Source organism: Cololabis saira, chromosome 20 (genome assembly GCF_033807715.1).
Source record: "Cololabis saira isolate AMF1-May2022 chromosome 20, fColSai1.1, whole genome shotgun sequence".
Classification (NCBI taxonomy): Eukaryota; Metazoa; Chordata; class Actinopteri; order Beloniformes; family Belonidae; genus Cololabis; species Cololabis saira.
In genome coordinates this window covers 8,047,754-8,067,367 of record NC_084606.1, presented here as the reverse complement: position 1 = coordinate 8,067,367, position 19,614 = coordinate 8,047,754, and the positions used below count along the sequence as shown (strand labels likewise).

Genomic DNA, 19,614 nt, shown 5'->3' with positions numbered 1-19,614 from the left:
GTAATAATTGCTCGGGGGTCTATGTTCATGTTCTGGGTCTCTGGAAAGCGTCTAGAGACAACTGTTGTTGTATTAGACGCTATACAAATAAAATTGAATTGAATTACTGGTTCTACAAGTTTATGGTTCCATGTTTTTACTGGTTCTAGTGATTTACGGCTCCATGTTTTTACTGGTTCTAGTGATTTACGGCTCCATGTTTTTACTGGTTCTACAAGTTTATGGTTCCTTGTTTTTACTGGTTGTAGAAGTTTATGGTTCCTTGTTTTTACTGGTTCTAGACATTTACGGCTCCATGTTTTTACTGGTTCTACAAGTTTATGGTTCCTTGTTTTTACTGGTTCTAGTAGTTTATGGTTCCATGTTTTTACTGGTCCTAGAAGTTTATGGTTCCATGTTTCTACTGGTTCTAGTAGTTTATGGTTACATGTTTTTACTGGTTCTACAAGTTTATGGTTCTAGAAGTTTATGGTTCCTTGTTTTTACTGGTTGTAGAAGTTTATGGTTCCTTGTTTTTACTGGTTCTAGACATTTACGGCTCCATGTTTTTACTGGTTCTACAAGTTTATGGTTCCTTGTTTTTACTGGTTCTACAAGTTTATGGTTCCATGTTTTTACTGGTTCTAGAAGTTTATTGTTCCATGTTTTTACTGGTCCTAGAAGTTTATTGTTCCATGTTTTTACTGGTTCTACAAGTTTATGGTTCCATGTTTTTACTGGTTCTACAAGTTTATGGTTCCATGTTTTTACTGGTTCTAGAAGTTTATTGTTCCATGTTTTTACTGGTTCTAGAAGTTTATTGTTCCATGTTTTTACTGGTTCTACAAGTTTATGGTTCCATGTTTTTACTGGTTCTACAAGTTTATGGTTCCATGTTTTTACTGGTTCTAGAAGTTTATTGTTCCATGTTTTTACTGGTTCTACAAATGTATGGTTCCTTGTTTTTACTGGTTCTACAAGTTTATGGTTCCTTGTTTTTACTGGTTCTACAAATGTATGGTTCCTTGTTTTTACTGGTTTTAGAAGTTCATGGTTCCATGTTTTTACTGGTTCTACAAATGTATGGTTCCTTGTTTTTACTGGTTCTACAAGTTTATGGTTCCTTGTTTTTACTGGTTCTACAAATGTATGGTTCCTTGTTTTTACTGGTTCTACAAGTTTATGGTTCCTTGTTTTTACTGGTTCTACAAATGTATGGTTCCTTGTTTTTACTGGTTCTAGAAGTTCATTGTTCCATGTTTTTACTGGTTCTACAAATGTATGGTTCCTTGTTTTTACTGGTTCTACAAGTTTATGGTTCCTTGTTTTTACTGGTTCTACAAATGTATGGTTCCTTGTTTTTACTGGTTTTAGAAGTTCATGGTTCCATGTTTTTACTGGTTCTAGAAGTTTATGGTTCCATGTTTTTACTGGTTCTAGACGTTTATGGTTCCTTGTTTTTACTGGTTCTATGTTTTTATAGTTCCATGTTTTTACTGGTTCTAGAAGTTTATGGTTCCATGTTTTTACTGGTTCTAGAAGTTCGGTCTGGACCAGGACCTGGTCTGAAGTGGTTCTGGAGAGGATGTGAGCAGCTCTGAACAATCTGCTGCAGGACGAGACAAGAACTTCATCCAGACATGAGACTTTTACACCTTTTATTTCTCAAACTTTCAGAAAAGAAACTAAAATAAAACAAAAAGTCTGAAAATTCAGATGAGTCAAATCAGTTGGTCAGTAACGATGAAGAAGATTAATAATAATATTATTAGTTGGTTAGTGACGATGAAGAAGAACAACAATAATACTACTAATATTATTATCATTAGTTCGTTAGTGACGATGAAAAAGATTAATAATAATAATAATAATAATAATAATAATAATGATAACAATAATATTGTTATTATTATCATTAGTTGGTTAGTGATGGAGAAGATTACAGAGAAGTTGAAACGCAGTCATCAATTAGAAGTAAACCAGGAGGACCAGAACCGGTTTGTGGGGACCAGAACCGGTTCGTGAGGACCAGAACCGGTTTGTGGGGACCAGAACCGGTTAAATAAAGCAGAAACTTCTTCTACAACTAAAACACAGCTGGACTTTGTTCTTGTAAAGTTCTGATCCGTCAGCAGCTGATTGGTTCCAGGAACTCCGGTCCCTCCGGCTGGGGGGAACCCGGCGGTTCTGGTTCAGGCCCGGTTCAGCAGGTGGTAGCCAGCGGCCGCCAGCAGAACCCCGGCCAGCGGGACCAGAACCAGAAGCAGGACCCGGGTCCACCCGCCGCCCCCCCGGGGGTCCGCTAGCTCCTCCTTCCGGCCCCGCCTCTTGCTCCGCCTCCCGCCGCGGCGCTTCTCGAAGGCCTCCAGCTCGTCCTGCAGGAGACACGGGTCATGAGCGGACCGAAGCTGAAAAATTTGGAAGCTGGAAGTGATGCTAAAACATCTGGACCTAATGCTAAGAGCTGGACCTGATGCTGACATATCTGGACCTGAAGCTGAAACATCTGGACCAGAAGCTAAAAAATTTGGACCGAAAGCTAACAGCTGGAAGTGATGCTAAAACATCTGGACCTAATGCTAAGAGCTGGACCTGATGCTAACATATCTGGACCTGAAGCTAAAACATCTGGACCTGAAGCTAAAACATCTGGACCTGAAGCTGAAACATCTGGACCTGAAGCTGAAACATCTGGACCTGAAGCTGAAACATCTGGACCTGAAGCTAAAACATCTGGACCTGAAGCTGAAACATCTGGACCTGAAGCTGAAACATCTGGACCTGAAGCTGAAACATCTGGACCTGAAGCTGAAACATCTGGACCTGAAGCTAAAAAATTTGGACCGAAAGCTAACAGCTGGAAGTGATGCTAAAACATCTGGACCTAATGCTAAGAGCTGGACCTGATGCTAAAACATCTGGACCTGAAGCTAAAACATCTGGACCTGAACCTGTTTTTCCGGCTCTCAGCGAAGGCGGACGCTTTCTCTGCTCCTCTCCCTTATCCTTATCTCTGCGGTGTTTTTTTGCACCTTGACACTAGGTATTAAATACACAGTGTGAAGATGCCTTTTTTTTTCCCTCCTCCCCCCCATCCCAGTGTTACCCTTCCTCTAAAAATGGCGTCCGTATTAATGGTGCCATCGGTGTAAACCGGAGTCAAGTTCTCTCGTCTGATTTATGTCTGACCTGGCAATAAAGCTTTTCTGATTCTGAAGCTAAAACATCTGGACCTGAAGCTGAAACATCTGGACCTGAAGCTGAAACATCTGGACCTGAAGCTGAAACATCTGGACAGGAGGCTAACAGCTGAAAGTGATGCTAAAACATCTGGACCTGAAGCTAAAACATCTGGACCTAAAGCTAAAAGCTGGAAGTGATGCTAAAACATCTGGACCTCATGCTAACAGCTGGACCTGATGCCAACACATCTGGACCTGATGCTAAAACATCTGGACAGTAGCCAAACAGATAGAAGTGATGCTAACATCTGGACCGGACCGGGGGCGTGTCTTTACAGGCGTGTGGGGGGGGGGGGGATTTTTGGATTTCCAATAGTGGATAGAAAGGGCGACCGAGTGGCTGACAAGGCGCAAACAATCTGCAAACGTTGTCAGAAAATGTGGCTATGCTAAAATTCCTGCAGAAGAATATGCCCATCTCTTAGGATGGGAGCAAGTAGCTGAAGCTCTTAGCTCTGGCAGAAGCTAAATAACAGTCAATTTGCATTTCCAGTTTGGGACTTTTCATAGTTTATTTAATTTTAGTTGTCGAGATTAATGTTGAAGTACAATTTCGAGAGAATTTCGAAATTTCGCCTTTTTTCTCGACATTAACTTTTTTCTCGACATTTCAACTTTTTTCTCGAATCGTACTTTTTCAGGTGTGTGGGGGCGTGTCCTTAAGTGGGCGTGTCCTGAAGCCCAGACTCACCTGCAGCTTCTTCTGCTCCTCCTCCTGCGCTGCTCTTAGCTCCGCCTCCTTCACCTGAACACAGGTACAGGTGAGTTACAGGTGAAACAACCTGAACACCTGACCAGGTCACATGACACAAGCTCGGCCAATCAGCTACGTGCTGAAGCCCCGCCCCTGAAACGGTGCAGGGCTTCAGCGTCCAGGTGAGTTTACCTGGCTGACTTTCCTCTGCTGCTCCTTGCAGACGTCGTCACACTGGAGGTTAGCGGGGGCTGCCGCCGAGCACTGGACCTCCTGTTAGCATAGGTTAGCAGAACATCTGGAGGTTAGCATTACAACTGGACCTCCTGTTAGCATAGGTTAGCAGAACATCTGGAGGTTAGCATTACAACTGGACCTCCTGTTAGCATAGGTTAGCAGAACATCTGGAGGTTAGCATTACAGCTGGACCTGATGCTGAAACATCTGGACCTGGAGCTGAAACATCTGGACCTGATGCTGAAACATCTGGACCTGAAGCTAACACATCTGGACCTGAAGCTAACACATCTGGACCTGAAGCTAACACATCTGGACCTGAAGCTAACACATCTGGACCTGAAGCTAACACATCTGGACCTGAAGCTAACACATCTGGACCTGAAACATCTGGACCCGAAGCTGAAGCAGCTGGACCTGAAACATCTGGACCTGAACCTAACACATCTGGACCTGAAGCTGAAACATCTGGACCTGAAGCTGAAACATCTGGACCTGAAGCTAACACATCTGGACCTGAAGCTAACACATCTGGACCTGAAACTGAAAGCTGGACCTGATGCTGAAACAGCTGGATCTGGAGCTAAAACAGCTGGACCTGAAGCTGAAACAGCTGGACCTGATGCTAACATATCTGGACCTGAAGCTAAAACATCTGGACCTGAAGCTGAAACATCTGGACCTGAAGCTGAAACATCTGGACCTGAAGCTGAAACATCTGGACCTGAAGCTGAAACATCTGGACCTGAAGCTAACACATCTGGACCTGAAGCTAACACATCTGGACCTGAACCTAACACATCTGGACCTGAAGCTAACACATCTGGACCTGAAGCTAACACATCTGGACCTGAAACATCTGGACCTGAAGCTGAAACAGCTGGACCTGAAGCTGAAACAGCTGGACCTGAAACTGAAACAGCTGGACCTGAAACATCTGGACCTGAAGCTGAAACATCTGGACAGGAGGCTAACAGCTGAAAGTGATGCTAAAACATCTGGACCTGAATCCGGTCTGCGGGCCGGTGAACCCGCTAACCTGTCCAGATGTGCAGCAGCTGTTTACCTTCTTGATCCTCCTGCAGGGACACCGGAGCTTCACCTTGTGCTGGCAGCGACTCTCACACACACCTGGATGACACACCTGCCTGCAGCGGTGGCCGCAGCTCAGCTGCAGATCAGAGGAGGAGAGTTAGTGAAGGAACCTTCCAGAACCTTCCAGATTAACTTAAACAAGTTTAGACATTTCCTTATGAAAATTAAACACAAAAAAATCTAATACATAAAAATCTATCAAAAATCAAATACTGACATCAAATATATGTAGGTGTGGTGTGTGTAGTTGTGTGTAGTGGTGTGTAGTTGTGTGTAGTTGTGTGCAGGTGTGTGTAGTTTTGTGTGTGCAGGCAGGGCCACCGCAAGGGGTGTGCGAACCGTGCGACCGCACGGGGCCTCGCGCCCCAAGGAGCCTCCCGCTATGGGCGTTTTTTTTTCCTAAATTTTTTTTTTTTTTTTTCCCGTTTTTTTCCCTTTTAAATATCAACAGTCACGTTCCATTACAGACCTAAATGTGTACTAGTCTGTGCATATCAATAAATATATGTGCAATGATGCGCGTGTCTGTTGTTCAATACAACTGCGTCAGACCAAGCGCAGACACAAGCTGCTCTGATCCAGACGGGTGGAGTTGGAACAAACTGTCACACAATGTCAAGAGAACGAGACAGAATCAGGAAATTTCCATCAGGGGATGAAAAAAGAAAGAAAATAAAGAAAATGGAAGAGTTTAATGCCTCTCTGAAAGGCTCGTTTGATAAATTTGGCAAGCCCAGATGATAATGAGGCAAGGGAAGGTATCCAGTATTTTGCTAATTGGAGAGTTAAAATTGCGCATATAGACACCCGATCCGACCCGAAAAACCCCCACGGCCATTTCGCACAGGGCCTCGCAAATCTCCCAGACGGCTCTGTGTGCAGGTGTGTGTAGTTGTGTAGTTTTGTCACCTCTCGAGGACACTGGTTGGTGCAGCAGCTCAGCTCTAACTTGGTCTGACGGTCAGCTGACGTCCACTTCCTGTAAGGACGGAGGTCAGAGGTCAGAGAGCGTTGCCGTGGAAACGAGGCCAGCGTTGCCGCGGAAACGGGGCCAGAGGCCGGCGTTGCCGCGGAAACGGGGCCAGAGGCCGGCGTTGCCGCGGAAACGGGGCCAGAGGCCGGCGTTGCCGCGGAAACGGGGCCAGAGGCCGGCGTTGCCGCGGAAACGAGGCCAGATGCTGCGGTTGCCACGGAAACGAGGCCAGATGCCGGCATTGCCACGGAGACGACGGGTACACGTGCGCGCGGACTCACGTGCACTCCACGTAGAGCAGGCTGATCTTGCAGTGGCAGCGCTGGCGGGTCATGTGACCGCAGGGGGGACAGTCGTCACGGTGACAGGGGCGGGAGCAGGGGTGGGGGCACCCGGGGGGGGCGGGGCTTAGAGCAGGACTCCTCACACGCTTCACACTGTAACAACAACAATAACAATAATGGTGAGCAGGTGTGGCATTAATGAAATATATATTATTATACAAATAAATAATAAATATAATATATAATAATATATAACAACAATAATAAGAATAATAAAATAATAAGGTGGTCAGACGTGGCATTTAATGAAATATATATATATTTTATATAAATAATAATAATAATAATAATAATAATAATAATAATAATAATATAATGATAACAAGGTGATCAGGCTCCTCTAGGAACAGCGCTGATGTCGTTCCCTCTCAGCAACACAAACTAACATCCTTTCCACCTGAGCAGCCACTCGCCTCGTTGCCTTTGGTAACCAGGTGACACTCCCGGCTGCAGCTGTGGTTTCCGCAGGTCAAAGGTCGTCCACACGGCCGTCTGCAGGAGAACCGCCCCCTCCGATGACACGGCACGGGGGTGACCTGAAAAACAGGACTCAGCGTCACCACGGCGACGAGGGTGACGAGGACGGAGGAAAGATGAGGACGAGGACGAGGAAGGAGGACGAGGACACAACCAGAAGATGAGAATCAGGGGACAAGGTTGATGAAGATTCTCACCTCATGTTCTCCAAAACAGGACCTGGAAGACAGAAGTAGACGCATTATTTAGGTTACATTATTATTATTATTATTATTATTATTATTATTATTATTATTATTAATAATAATAATAATAATAATAATAATAATAATAATAATAATAATAATAATAAAAAGAAAAACTGTGGTGTTTTCATGCGTTTTTGGCCGTTCGTTTACACGAAAACGAAGCTCAAAGTCACCAAAAAACATCATTCCTGAAAACTCCGGCCAAAGTGGAGATTTGTAAAACCTCCGTCTTCACATTTGCTTGTAAACGGAGGGAAACGGAGATTTAGGCTTCAGAACGTCACATTATGCGACAGAAACGTCACCAGCGTCATGTGTGCGACCTGTGTTTACAATTTGTTTGGCCACCGTCAATATTTTCTTGTATTTTACCTGTTTTATATTCTAAAGTCACACTTAAAAGTAACTCCACTTCTCTGTCACTCCAAACGAAGGACTCTCGTTCATCTTGGAAGTAACTGGAAGTTACTTCCAAGAAGTTCCGATTGGCTAGCATGACTTTATCTTCTCGTTACGCTGCCCCCTGTAGGTTTGGCTGCTCATAGCACCTTAACAGCGTATTTATGCAGGTTCGTGTAAATGATGGTATTTTTCAAAACGTAGAGGGGGAAATATCAGTTTTTGTAAATACCCAGCTATGTGTAAACGTGGTCTAAGATCTGGCTCTGGACCTGCTTCTGTTCAAACACCCTGGACCGGAACCTCCAGACCTCCGGGGGCTTTAAAGGCCCAGCTTTTACCCCGGGGAGGCTTTGAAGCCTCTGGTTCTGGTTCTGGGCCCCGGACCACTGCAGAGTCTGGTTCTGGTTCTGTTATGAAACAGAAGCCTGACAGAGACGCAGTTTTTAGTGTGTGTTAGTGTGTTCTCTTGTGTGTTAGTGTGTGTTCTAGTGTGTGTTAGTGTGTTCTCTTGTGTGTTAGTGTGTGTTCAGTGTGTGTTCAGTCAGTGTGTGTTTCCAGTGTGTGTTAGTGTGTGTTCAGTCAGTGTGTGTTTCCAGTGTGTGTTAGTGTGTGTTCAGTGTGTGTTCAGTCAGTGTGTGTTTCCAGTGTGTGTTAGTGTGTGTTCAGTGTGTGTTAGTGTATGTTTAGTGTGTTTGTTAGTGTTTGTCAGTGTGTGTGTGTCAGTGTCAGTGTGTGTTTGTCAGTGTGTGTCAGTGTGTGCCAGGCTTAAGTAGCACGTTTTTATTCTGGCTTTCGTTTCTGACTTCTTTTCTTCAAGGACCACAGTCAGAAACCAGAACCAGGAACCAGAACCAACATCTTCATCTTTTTAAAACAGGAAGTGGTGATTTGTGATCTGAGAGTCTGAACTCAGCAGTTCTGGGACTGAAGAGCTTCATTAGTCAGAAACAAGGGGGTTATTGTTGGACCTAATCCTCAGACCTGATCCCCTCAGGTTCTGGTCTGGGTGTCTGGGGTGTGATTGTGGACTTGGACCTACGTTGGAATCGGTTCCTGGCACGGAGGGCAGGGCAGCGCTTTCTTCATGAAGGCCGGTTCTGACGGCTGCTCCCACGGACCGGCCAGTTGGACCTGGAACAGAACCGGAACCACGTTAGAGACCCGGAACCAAGACCCAGAAGCATTTAGTTAGTGTAGCTGACAGGACAGAGTACGTCAGCTTGGGATCTTCCAAGTCCCAAACAGCCCCTGTCACATGTGGTGTCCCCCAGGGATCTGTCCTAGGACCTCTCCTCTTTATTATCCGCCGACATGGCATCTCTTTTCACTGCTATGCCGATGACACTCATCTTGCCAAGTATAAAAATGGGGACCTCTAAAGAACTCAATCTACCTTCTGTATGCATTTCTTTTATTATTATTCTGTTCTTTATGTGATGGATCATATATGTAATGTAACTCCCTGCATTCATGGTGGTTGGTTGGTTTGTTGGTTGGTTGGTTGGGTGGGTGGGTAGACAGATCATCGGAGAGGTGACTGGGAGATTGGATTTTTGAATTTAGGATATTGTAGGAGACCGGTTTCATTATGCCTTGATCTTTGTTTATTGGTTGTTTGTGTTGTATTTATTTTTTTGTTATTTTATCTTTTCTTTCTTTTCTTTAAAAGTTTTACAAGGTATATATGATATGATATTGTGAGGAAGGGACAGGGATCAATTCAGTCAACGCCCCTTTACGCAATACGCATCCATAAATGTTGGGAAATACCTAGTGAAATCGATCATGTTGTTCTGATTTGCATTTGTAGTTATTTTATATGTATTAAATAATAGAATAATCAATTCAAATAGACACAGAGTAATTCCATAAATGTATTTAAAAAACAAACATTTACATTTTCCCCTGAAGCCAAGGTGTGGCAGCTGCCATACCTTGCTATACCCAATTGACTGGTCTTTGTTGTCTCTGTGCTTTTATGCTTTTGGTTTCTTATGTGTCCTGATTTAATTCCTTTTTGTTTATTTTGTTTGCTGGTTTCTGCAGCACTTTGAGATTATTTTATGAAAACTGCTTTACAAGTAATGTATTAAAGTAAATGTATTATTATTATTATTATTATTATTATTATTATTATTATTAGGGCCCGAGCACTGACAGTGCGAAGGCCCTATTGTATCTGTAGGAATTGTTGTTTTTATTTTTCCGACGAAATTAGGGCCTTTTGCCCCCCTAAACGTGCCCCAAAAGTCACCAAATTTTGCACGCAAGCCTGGCCTGGCGAAAAAGGTGATATTTAATGGTTTGCATTAATGGGCGTGGCAAAATGGCTCAACAGCGCCCCCTAGAAAACTTTGTTCCTCAAGCCCCACAATACAGTTTGACGTACATGCACGAAAATCTGTACACACCTGTATCATGGCACAACTTAAAGAAAAGTCTCCTGCCGCCATGGCCGAAACCCAACAGGAAGTCGGCCATTTTGAATTAATCGTGTAATTTTGGCGCAATTTACGCCATTTTTACGTGTCGTACTTTAATGAACTCCTCCTAGCAGGATCGTCCGTTCAACATAAAACTCGCTCAGGGGACACAAAAGACGTGAGTTTTTGTGCATTGCCGTGGCGCCGCGTCAAACTTCAACGCTAAACAGGAAGTGATACTAGTAGCTGATTGGTCGATATTTGATAGATCCTATTTTCCCCCATATATAGTAACTTTTGAATGGTATGACATACAGAGTCGTGGGTGGTTTCATCAGACTCGGTTTTGAGTCTTTGAACATAATTGGTGCAAATTAGCCCTGTCCCTTCTTCTGATTGGTCCATTTTTGATGGATTTATTGGTGAAAATTGCACGCGAGGTCCCGTTCATCGCTGCTTGCAGCTTTAATTATTATTATTATTATTACTTTCTTTGGACCCTCCGGGTTCTGGACTCACCTGCTGGGACCGGACCAGAACCAGGTCGTGGCAGGGTTCTGGACAGCGGTGGCTGCAGCCCGGCAGACCCAGCAGGCATTTCTGCCTGCAGGGGGGACACGTTCCCGGGTGGCACCGGTGGACCTCCCTGGTGGGGTGGTGGCAGGAGGGGGGACACCTGGAACCAGAACCAGATCAGAACCAGAGGATGGGTGGAACCAGATTCAGAACAGAACCAGAGGATGAACCAGAATTGGTACCTGCAGGTCTCGCGGCAGCGCGGCGGTTTCGTGCTCTTCTCTCGGCCGCAGGGAACCACCAGAACCGCCGACCCGCAGGTGCAGGAAACCTTCACCGTCTCCGGGCAGGGATAGCAGCTACCTGCACAGGTGAGACACGTCTGTCACCATGACTGAATAACAGCTACCTGGACTGGTAGAGGTACCAGCGCTGATTTAACCAGCTCATCTTTGCCTCAGAGGCATCAGATACGGATCGTCACCATGGAAACGGATGACATAACTCAGGAGTACCACAAGGGTCGGTGTTAAGACTCCTGATGTTACTGCAAAAGTCTGTTTGTATGCAGACAACCATCTGATTTATGTTCCCAGTTGGTATCCAGACCGTAGTGGGAGACCTGGGGCCTCATGTACAAAGAGTGCGTGGATTTCAACGAGAAATCCTTCCGATTTCAGCTGCATTGCATTATGGGTAATGTTATTTACTTTGTGTTGCGTTCTGTGAAGATTTGTGGTTTTATTATGATCGTAAGGGTTTGTGAATGTTTATGAGCAGCGTTAGTGCATCATTACACTCCTTTTCTTGTTCGTATTTTAAGAGCCGACACCAGAACTTAAGTTGGTGGATGAAAAACGGCTCCTGTGTATAAGTGTGTGTGTGTGTGTGTGTGTGTGTGTGTGTGTGTGTGTGTGTGTGTGTGTTGGGTCTCCTGGTGATCAGCAGATTCAGGAGCATCTGTGCTCTCATTGGACGTCTCTGACCTTCAGAAGCAGGAACACGGTCCTGGATCAGAACCGGCAGGAACACGGTCCGGATCCAGGACCAGGACCGGCAGGATTCAGGGACGGAGTCATGATCCAGGGACGGATTCAGGGACAGATTCATGATCCAGGGACGGATTCAGATTCAGGGACGAAGTCATGATCCAGGGACGGATTCAGGGACAGATTCATGATCAAGGGACGGATTCATGATTCAGGGACGGATTCATGATCAAGGGGCGGATTCATGATTCAGGGACGGATTCATGATCCAGGGACGGATTCAGGGACGGATTCATGATCAAGGGACGGATTCATGATTCAGGGACGGATTCATGATCCAGGTACGGATTCATGATTCAGGGACGGATTCATGATCCAGGGACGGATTCAGGGACGGATTCATGATCAAGGGACGGATTCATGATTCAGGGACGGATTCATGATCCAGGTACGGATTCAGGGACGGATTCATGATCCAGGGATGGATTCAGGGACAGATTCATGATCCAGGGACGGATTCAGGGACAGATTCAGGATCCAGGGACGGATTCAGGGACGGATTCATGATCCAGGGACGGATTCAGGGACGGAGTCATGATTCAGGGACGGATTCAGGGACGGCGTCATGATTCAGGGACGGATTCAGGGACGGAGTCATGATTCAGGGACGGATTCATGATCCAGGGACGGATTCATGATCAAGGGACGGATTCATGATCAAGGGATGGATTCATGATTCAGGGACAAATTCATGATTCAGGGACGGATTCAGGGACGGATTCATGATCCAGGGACGGATTCATGATCCAAGGATGGATTCAGGGACGGATTCATGATCCAGGGACGGATTCATGATCAAGGGATGGATTCATGATTCAGGGACGGATTCAGGGACAAATTCATGATTCAGGGACGGATCCAGGGACAGATTCATGATCCAGGGACGGTTTCATGATCCAGGGACGGATTCATGATCCAGGGACGGATTCAGGGACAAATTCATGATTCAGGGACGGATCCAGGGACGGATTCAGGGACAAATTCATGATTCAGGGACGGATTCATGATCCAGGGACGGATTCAGGAACAAATTCATGATCCAGGGACGGATTCAGGGACAGATTCATGATCCAGGGACGGATTCAGATTCAGGGACGAAGTCATGATCCAGGGACGGATTCAGGGACAGATTCATGATCAAGGGACGGATTCATGATTCAGGGACGGATTCATGATCAAGGGGCGGATTCATGATTCAGGGACGGATTCATGATCCAGGGACGGATTCAGGGACGGATTCATGATCAAGGGACGGATTCATGATTCAGGGACGGATTCATGATCCAGGTACGGATTCATGATTCAGGGACGGATTCATGATCCAGGGACGGATTCAGGGACGGATTCATGATCAAGGGACGGATTCATGATTCAGGGACGGATTCATGATCCAGGTACGGATTCAGGGACGGATTCATGATCCAGGGATGGATTCAGGGACAGATTCATGATCCAGGGACGGATTCAGGGACAGATTCAGGATCCAGGGACGGATTCAGGGACGGATTCATGATCCAGGGACGGATTCAGGGACGGAGTCATGATTCAGGGACGGATTCAGGGACGGCGTCATGATTCAGGGACGGATTCAGGGACGGAGTCATGATTCAGGGACGGATTCATGATCCAGGGACGGATTCATGATCAAGGGACGGATTCATGATCAAGGGATGGATTCATGATTCAGGGACAAATTCATGATTCAGGGACGGATTCAGGGACGGATTCATGATCCAGGGACGGATTCATGATCCAAGGATGGATTCAGGGACGGATTCATGATCCAGGGACGGATTCATGATCAAGGGATGGATTCATGATTCAGGGACGGATTCAGGGACAAATTCATGATTCAGGGACGGATCCAGGGACAGATTCATGATCCAGGGACGGTTTCATGATCCAGGGACGGATTCATGATCCAGGGACGGATTCAGGGACAAATTCATGATTCAGGGACGGATCCAGGGACGGATTCAGGGACAAATTCATGATTCAGGGACGGATTCATGATCCAGGGACGGATTCAGGAACAAATTCATGATTCAGGGACGGATTCATGATACAGGGACAGATTCATGATACAGGGACAGATTCATGATTCAGGGACGGATTCATGATCCAGGGACGGATTCACGATCCAGGGACGGATTCAGGGACGGATTCACGATCCAGGGACGGATTCAGGGACGGATTCATGATCCAGGGACAGATTCATGATCCAGGGACGGATTCATGATCCAGGGACGGATTCATGATCCAGGGACGGATTCATGATCCAGGGACAGATTCATGATCCAGGGACGGATTCATGATCCAGGGACGGATTCATGATCCAGGGACGGATTCATGATCCAGGGACAGATTCATGATCCAGGGACAGATTCATGATTCAGGGACGGATTCATGATCCAGGGACGGATTCATGATCCAGGGACAGATTCATGATTCAGGGACGGATTCATGATCCAGGGACAGATTCATGATCCAGGGACGGAGTCGGGGACGGGGACACGTTACCTTGGTGGCAGACGGACGGACAGCGGTGGTTCCTGCAGCCCAGCGTTCGACCGCAGCCCTGGTCGCAGGCGGGGCAGTTGCCGGGGCAACACTGGAACACAAGGCATCATGGGAAACATATCAGTGGAACACAAGGCATCATGGGAAACATATCAGGGGGAGAGAAAACAGTGGAGATGGTTTGAAGTCTGGGACGTCAGATGGACGGAGGTTGGGGGGACAGATGGACGGAGGTTGGGGGGACAGATGGACGGAGGTTGGGGGGACAGATGGACGGAGGTTGGGGGACAGATGGACGGAGGTTGGGACAGGCAGACGGACGGACGGACAGATGGACAGACAGTTGGACAGATGGACGGATGTCTCACCTTCCTCCGGCAGCCGTGTCTGCTGCAGTTCCGGGTTCGAGGACATTTGGAGTCACACAGATATTCCTTATGACACGCCATTAGCTTCCTGTAGCGGCCGCAGCGGCACGACTTCTCCACCTCCTGCACCCAAGGGTGGGGTTAGTGGGGACGGGGGTCAGGGGTCAGGGTGGGGGTCAGGGTGGAGGTCAGGGGTCAGGGTGGAGGTCAGGAGTCAGAGTGGGGGGTCAGGGTGGAGGTCAAGGGGCAGGGTAGAAGTCAGGGTGGAGGTTAGGGGTCAGGGTGGAGGTCAGGGGTCAGGGTGGAGGTCAGGGGTCAGGGTGGAGGTCAGGGTGGGGTCAGGGTGGAGGTCAGGAGTCAGGGTGGAGGTCAGGGTGGAGGTCAGGGTGGAGGTCAGGGTGGGGTCAGGGTGGAGGTCAGGGGTCAGGGTGGAGGTCAGGAGTCAGGGTGGAGGTCAGGGTGGAGGTCAGGGTGGGGTCAGGGTGGAGGTCAGGGTGGGGTCAGGGTGGAGGTCAGGGGTCAGGGTGGGGTCAGGGTGGAGATCAGGGGTCAGGGTGGAGGTCAGGGGTCAGGGTGGAGGTCAGGGTGGAGGTCAGGGGTCAGGGTGGAGGTCAGGAGTCAGGATGGAGGTCAGGGTGGGGTCAGGGTGGAGGTCAGGAGTCAGGATGGAGGTCAGGGTGGGGTCAGGGTGGAGATCAGGGGTCAGGGTGGAGGTCAGGAGTCAGGGTGGAGGTCAGGGGTCAGGGTGGGGTCAGGTTGGAGGTCAAGGTGGAGGTTTCTAGTGATGCACCGAATGTTCGGTAACTGAAATTGTTTGGCCGAAAATAGCAGAAAAAACATTTTCGTGTTGGGTGGAATAAGTGGGGAAAAAACGAACATTAATAACGGCGTGTGATGACGCAAAAGAAGTGGATAAAACAAAATAAAGAAAAAGAAAATCAATCCCTTTCCCATATTAATACTTGTATGGGAAAGGGATTGATTTTCTTTTTCTTTATTTTGTTTAATCCACTTCTTTTTCACTTTTTTTACAATGCACTTTAATGCATTAAATGCATTTGTTTTTTAAGGCCTATGTTACAATTTTTCAGCAGTCAGTTATAGGCCTAATGTAAGCTCAAAGATGGCAATTTATTTATTGTGCCTTGTTGGTATAATGTCTGCTGGAATATTTAAAAATGATGGGAAATTAAAAAAAATGTTCAGTTCATAATTTAGATTTTTTTTTTTTAGATTTTTTTCTTTGTCTAAAGCACATTTATTTGATTTATGCAATGGTGAAAAATTGGCAAAATAAATGGAAAAACTGCGAAGAACCATTGTTCGGTACGTTACTCGGTATTCAGCCAAGTGTTTATTATTATTTTCGGTTTCATTTGGGTGCATCACTAGTTTAGGGTGGAGGTTACCTGTCTGCAGGTGTCGCAGCTCCCCCGGTGGCACCTCAGGGTGCAGCTGTGCTTCAGGCAGGACAGCCGGCGGTCGCAGGTGTCGCCGCAGGGAGGAACCTCCTCCGTGCAGGGAAGGGCGGAGCCTGAGGGTGGAGGAGGAGGAGCTACGTCACCAGAGGGAGGAGCTACGTCACATTTAACCCCCAGAGGGAGGAGATACGTCACCAGAGGGAGGAGCTACATCACCTTTAGCTACTTCACCTGGAGCTACGTCACCAGAGAGAGGAGCTACGTCACCTTTAACCCCAGAGGGAAGAGCTACGTCACCAGAGGGAGGAGCTACGTCACCTGGAGAGGAGCTACGTTACCTGGAGCTACGTCACCAGAGAGGAGCTACGTCACCTTTAACAGATGACAGAGGGAGGAGCTACGTCACCTGGAGCTACGTCACCAGAGGGAGGAGCTACGTCACCTTTAACCCCCAGAGGGAAGAGCTACGTCACCAGAGGGAGGAGCTACGTCACCTGGAGCTACGTCACCTGGAGCTAAGGCACCAGAGGGAGGAGCTATGTCACCTGGAGCTATGTCACCTTTAACTCCCATCACCTTTAACAGGTGACACCAGAGGGAGGAGCTACGTCATATTTATGTAAAGCCTACATAAAGTTTACATAAAGTCTACGTAAAGTGTATATATATATATATATATATATATATATATATATATATATATATATATATATATATATATATATATATATGTGTATGTATGTGTGTGTGTGTGTGTGTGTGTATCCATCCTTACTGGTCTTTCCGCAGGGACAGGTTCTGCTGACGGAGCGGGGACACGGAGGACACGCCCCCTCATGACACATCACCTCGCAGGTATGATTCCCACAGGTGAGGGGGGCGCCGCACACCTGGGGAGGTTAGCAGAGGTTAGCAGTTAGCATGAGGTTTCCAAAGGTGAGGGGGGCGCCGCACACCGGGGGGAGGAACAGAGGCTCTGATGAGGTACCAGGACTGTACGGTTAGGGATGGGAATCGAAAACCGGTTCTTGTTGAGAACCGGTGCCCAGTGTTTAAATTCCTTGGAATCGTTTACCCTTTTTGCAAACGATTCTAATGATGCACCGAAATGAAAATTTGTGGCCGAAACCAAAACCGAAAATAATAATAATAAACACTTGGTCGAATACCGAAAAATACCGAACATGGTTCTTCGCAGTTTTTCATTTATTTTGCCAATTTCACCATTGCATAAATCAAATAAATGTGCAGTGAAATACCCGCCAGTCACAATTGGTCTTACTCTACTTATTGTATTTTTTCTCCTAATCCTTTTTATTTTCTCCGGTTCAAATCCAGTTAATCGGGTCACGGTGGGGCTGATCTCCGCAATTTCAAGCCTTGTATAATAAATGTAAAAATCTGGGTTATTTTCTTGGAGGATCTCATCAAATTTATCAGACAGTGAGGGAAAGCGCACCGCACCTGTAGTACGGGCCCTTTTCTCTGCTGTGCGTCCCGCGACCATCTCCATCACCAAGCAGTTTCCCAAATCACACTCAGCCTGGATCATTTGTCCTCTGCTTTTTCCCACATCCAAGTAATGATCTGACATGTTTGCAACATTTAACACCGCTCGCCCCCTCACTCCCCACTGTTCGCTGTTTGATTGCGTCATCTAAACACGCCGTTATTAATTGTTCGTTTTTTCCCCCACTTATTCCACCGAACGTCTTTTTTTTGCTATTTTCGGCCGAACACTTTCCGTTACCGAACATTCGGTGCATCACTAAACGATTCCCTTATCGATTCCAGCAGGAAAACGCGGTATGAACGCTGGAGAGTTTGGTTACATTTAACCAAAAAGGAAGACAACAGCGCGACTTGTTGTTCTCAACAGCGGGAGACACCATAAGTCCAGAAAGATATCCTTCCTGAAAAAGCAGATGTGCTTATTTTTCTGCAAAAGAATTGTTAATTCTTCATAGTTGATGGTTGCAGAATTGCACAGTTCCACTGGACTTGAGTTGCTTGTATTTGTCACTGGCTGACGTAGATTTATTTTTCAGTGCTCAGCTCAGATATCCTCTCAAAAAAGGAGAATTTTAATTTCTATTCGAAAAGAATATTTATTTAATTTGTTGAAAGATATAAAACAAAGTGGATGTTAATCGACCTCTTTGTTCTCCTTTTTTCCCAAATGAGAATCGATAAAGAATCGAATCGTTAAGCAGAATAGAAAATGGAATCGGAAAAATCTTATCAATTCCCATCCCTATGTACGATTGTACCAGGACCGGTCTGAGGGTTACCAGGTCCAGTTGCAGTGAGATGGTTCGACCCAACTGTAGACAGATGCGTCATATTTGAGCCGGGGGGTGGTTCTGGTTCTGTACCTGTTCACAGTTCCAGCGAGGACTACTGCAGGGTCTCTCAGTTCTCTGGCGGCCGCAGACGCAGCTCTGGACGCTGAACCGGGGGCACGCCGAGCATTCTGGGGAAAAAAACAACAACAACCACAACCTTCAGAAACAACAACCACACGGTGGTGGCCAGCGCACTCTTTTTTGCTGTTGTGTGTTGGGGAGGCAGCCTTGCAATCAAAAACACCAGGCGACTGGACAAACTGGTCAAAAAAGTGGGCTCAGTGTTGGGCAGGAGTCTGGACCCGCTAAGATCTGTGGTGGAGAGGGAACACTGAACAAACAGAGCTATAATGGACAATAGCAGACACCCTCTCCACAGCCTCCTGGAGCAGCAGAGCAGCAGGAGCAGCTGCAGCGGTCGGCTCCTCTCACTGCGCTGCAGAACGGAGCGATTCAGGAAATCCTTCGTCCCCACAGCAATAAGACTGTTTAACTCCTCTTCAGTCTCACACACTCACCTCTGCCACGACTGGACTATATTTTAGTTTGCACTTTACATGATATTTTTAAACCTTATATTTCATGTTTATTTTAATATTAATGTGCTTTTATTGTCTGAGTGGAAGTGTGGTTGTTTATGTTTTGATGAGCTGCTGGACAGTTGAATTTCCCTTCGGCGATGAATAAAGTTCTATCTACAACAACCACCACCTTCAGAAACTCACAACAAATATATTATTACATCGGCCTTTTCTGGAAATTTCTACAAACTAAACTTTATAATCATTGATCAATAACATATTTATAGATAACGATCCTCACACCTGCTATTGATCAATAACACATTTATAGTAGTGATGCACCGATTGTTCGGTAACCGAAATTGTTCGGCCGAAAATGGCAAAAAAACACTTTCGGTGTTCGGTGGAATAAGTGGGAAAAAAAAACTAACAAATAACGGCGTTGTGATATAAGGAAATAGACTGGCCGCTCCGTAACTGTTGCGCACCACAAATCGTTGGCCAACCAAAAACTAACCACATATGAATTTAACTAACATTCACCAGCAGATGGAACCAAAACAACATAAATCAATCTATTACAGGTGCGTTTAGATGAGGAAATCAAACAGCGAAGAGCGTGGAGTGAAGTGGTGCGGTGCAAACATGTCAGCAGTGTGGAAGTATTTTAGAGTGGCAAAGAATAATACAAGAATGGCTGTTTGCATTGTTTTAAGGCCTATGTTACAATGTTCAGTCAGTTAAGCCTAACGTAAGCTCA

The 19,614-nt window shown here is 46.3% G+C and overlaps 1 protein-coding gene across 1 annotated transcript in view; it reads right to left on the bottom strand.

The window, feature by feature from the left end:
• Window positions 1-1,704: 1,704 nt before the first annotated feature.
• The window catches only part of nfxl1 (nuclear transcription factor, X-box binding-like 1), a 32,507-nt gene continuing 14,597 nt past the window's right edge, over window positions 1,705-19,614 (bottom strand). Inside the window, 17 exon segments of the mRNA XM_061709827.1 lie at window positions 1,705-2,354; window positions 3,913-3,966; window positions 4,108-4,188; window positions 5,219-5,323; window positions 6,157-6,226; window positions 6,502-6,620; window positions 6,622-6,657; window positions 6,978-7,100; window positions 7,239-7,260; window positions 8,731-8,822; window positions 10,634-10,790; window positions 10,873-10,993; window positions 14,200-14,290; window positions 14,568-14,690; window positions 15,977-16,101; window positions 16,764-16,878; window positions 18,364-18,461. Of these exon segments, the coding sequence (XP_061565811.1) occupies window positions 2,172-2,354; window positions 3,913-3,966; window positions 4,108-4,188; window positions 5,219-5,323; window positions 6,157-6,226; window positions 6,502-6,620; window positions 6,622-6,657; window positions 6,978-7,100; window positions 7,239-7,260; window positions 8,731-8,822; window positions 10,634-10,790; window positions 10,873-10,993; window positions 14,200-14,290; window positions 14,568-14,690; window positions 15,977-16,101; window positions 16,764-16,878; window positions 18,364-18,461 (1,715 nt within the window). The 3' untranslated portion in view covers window positions 1,705-2,171.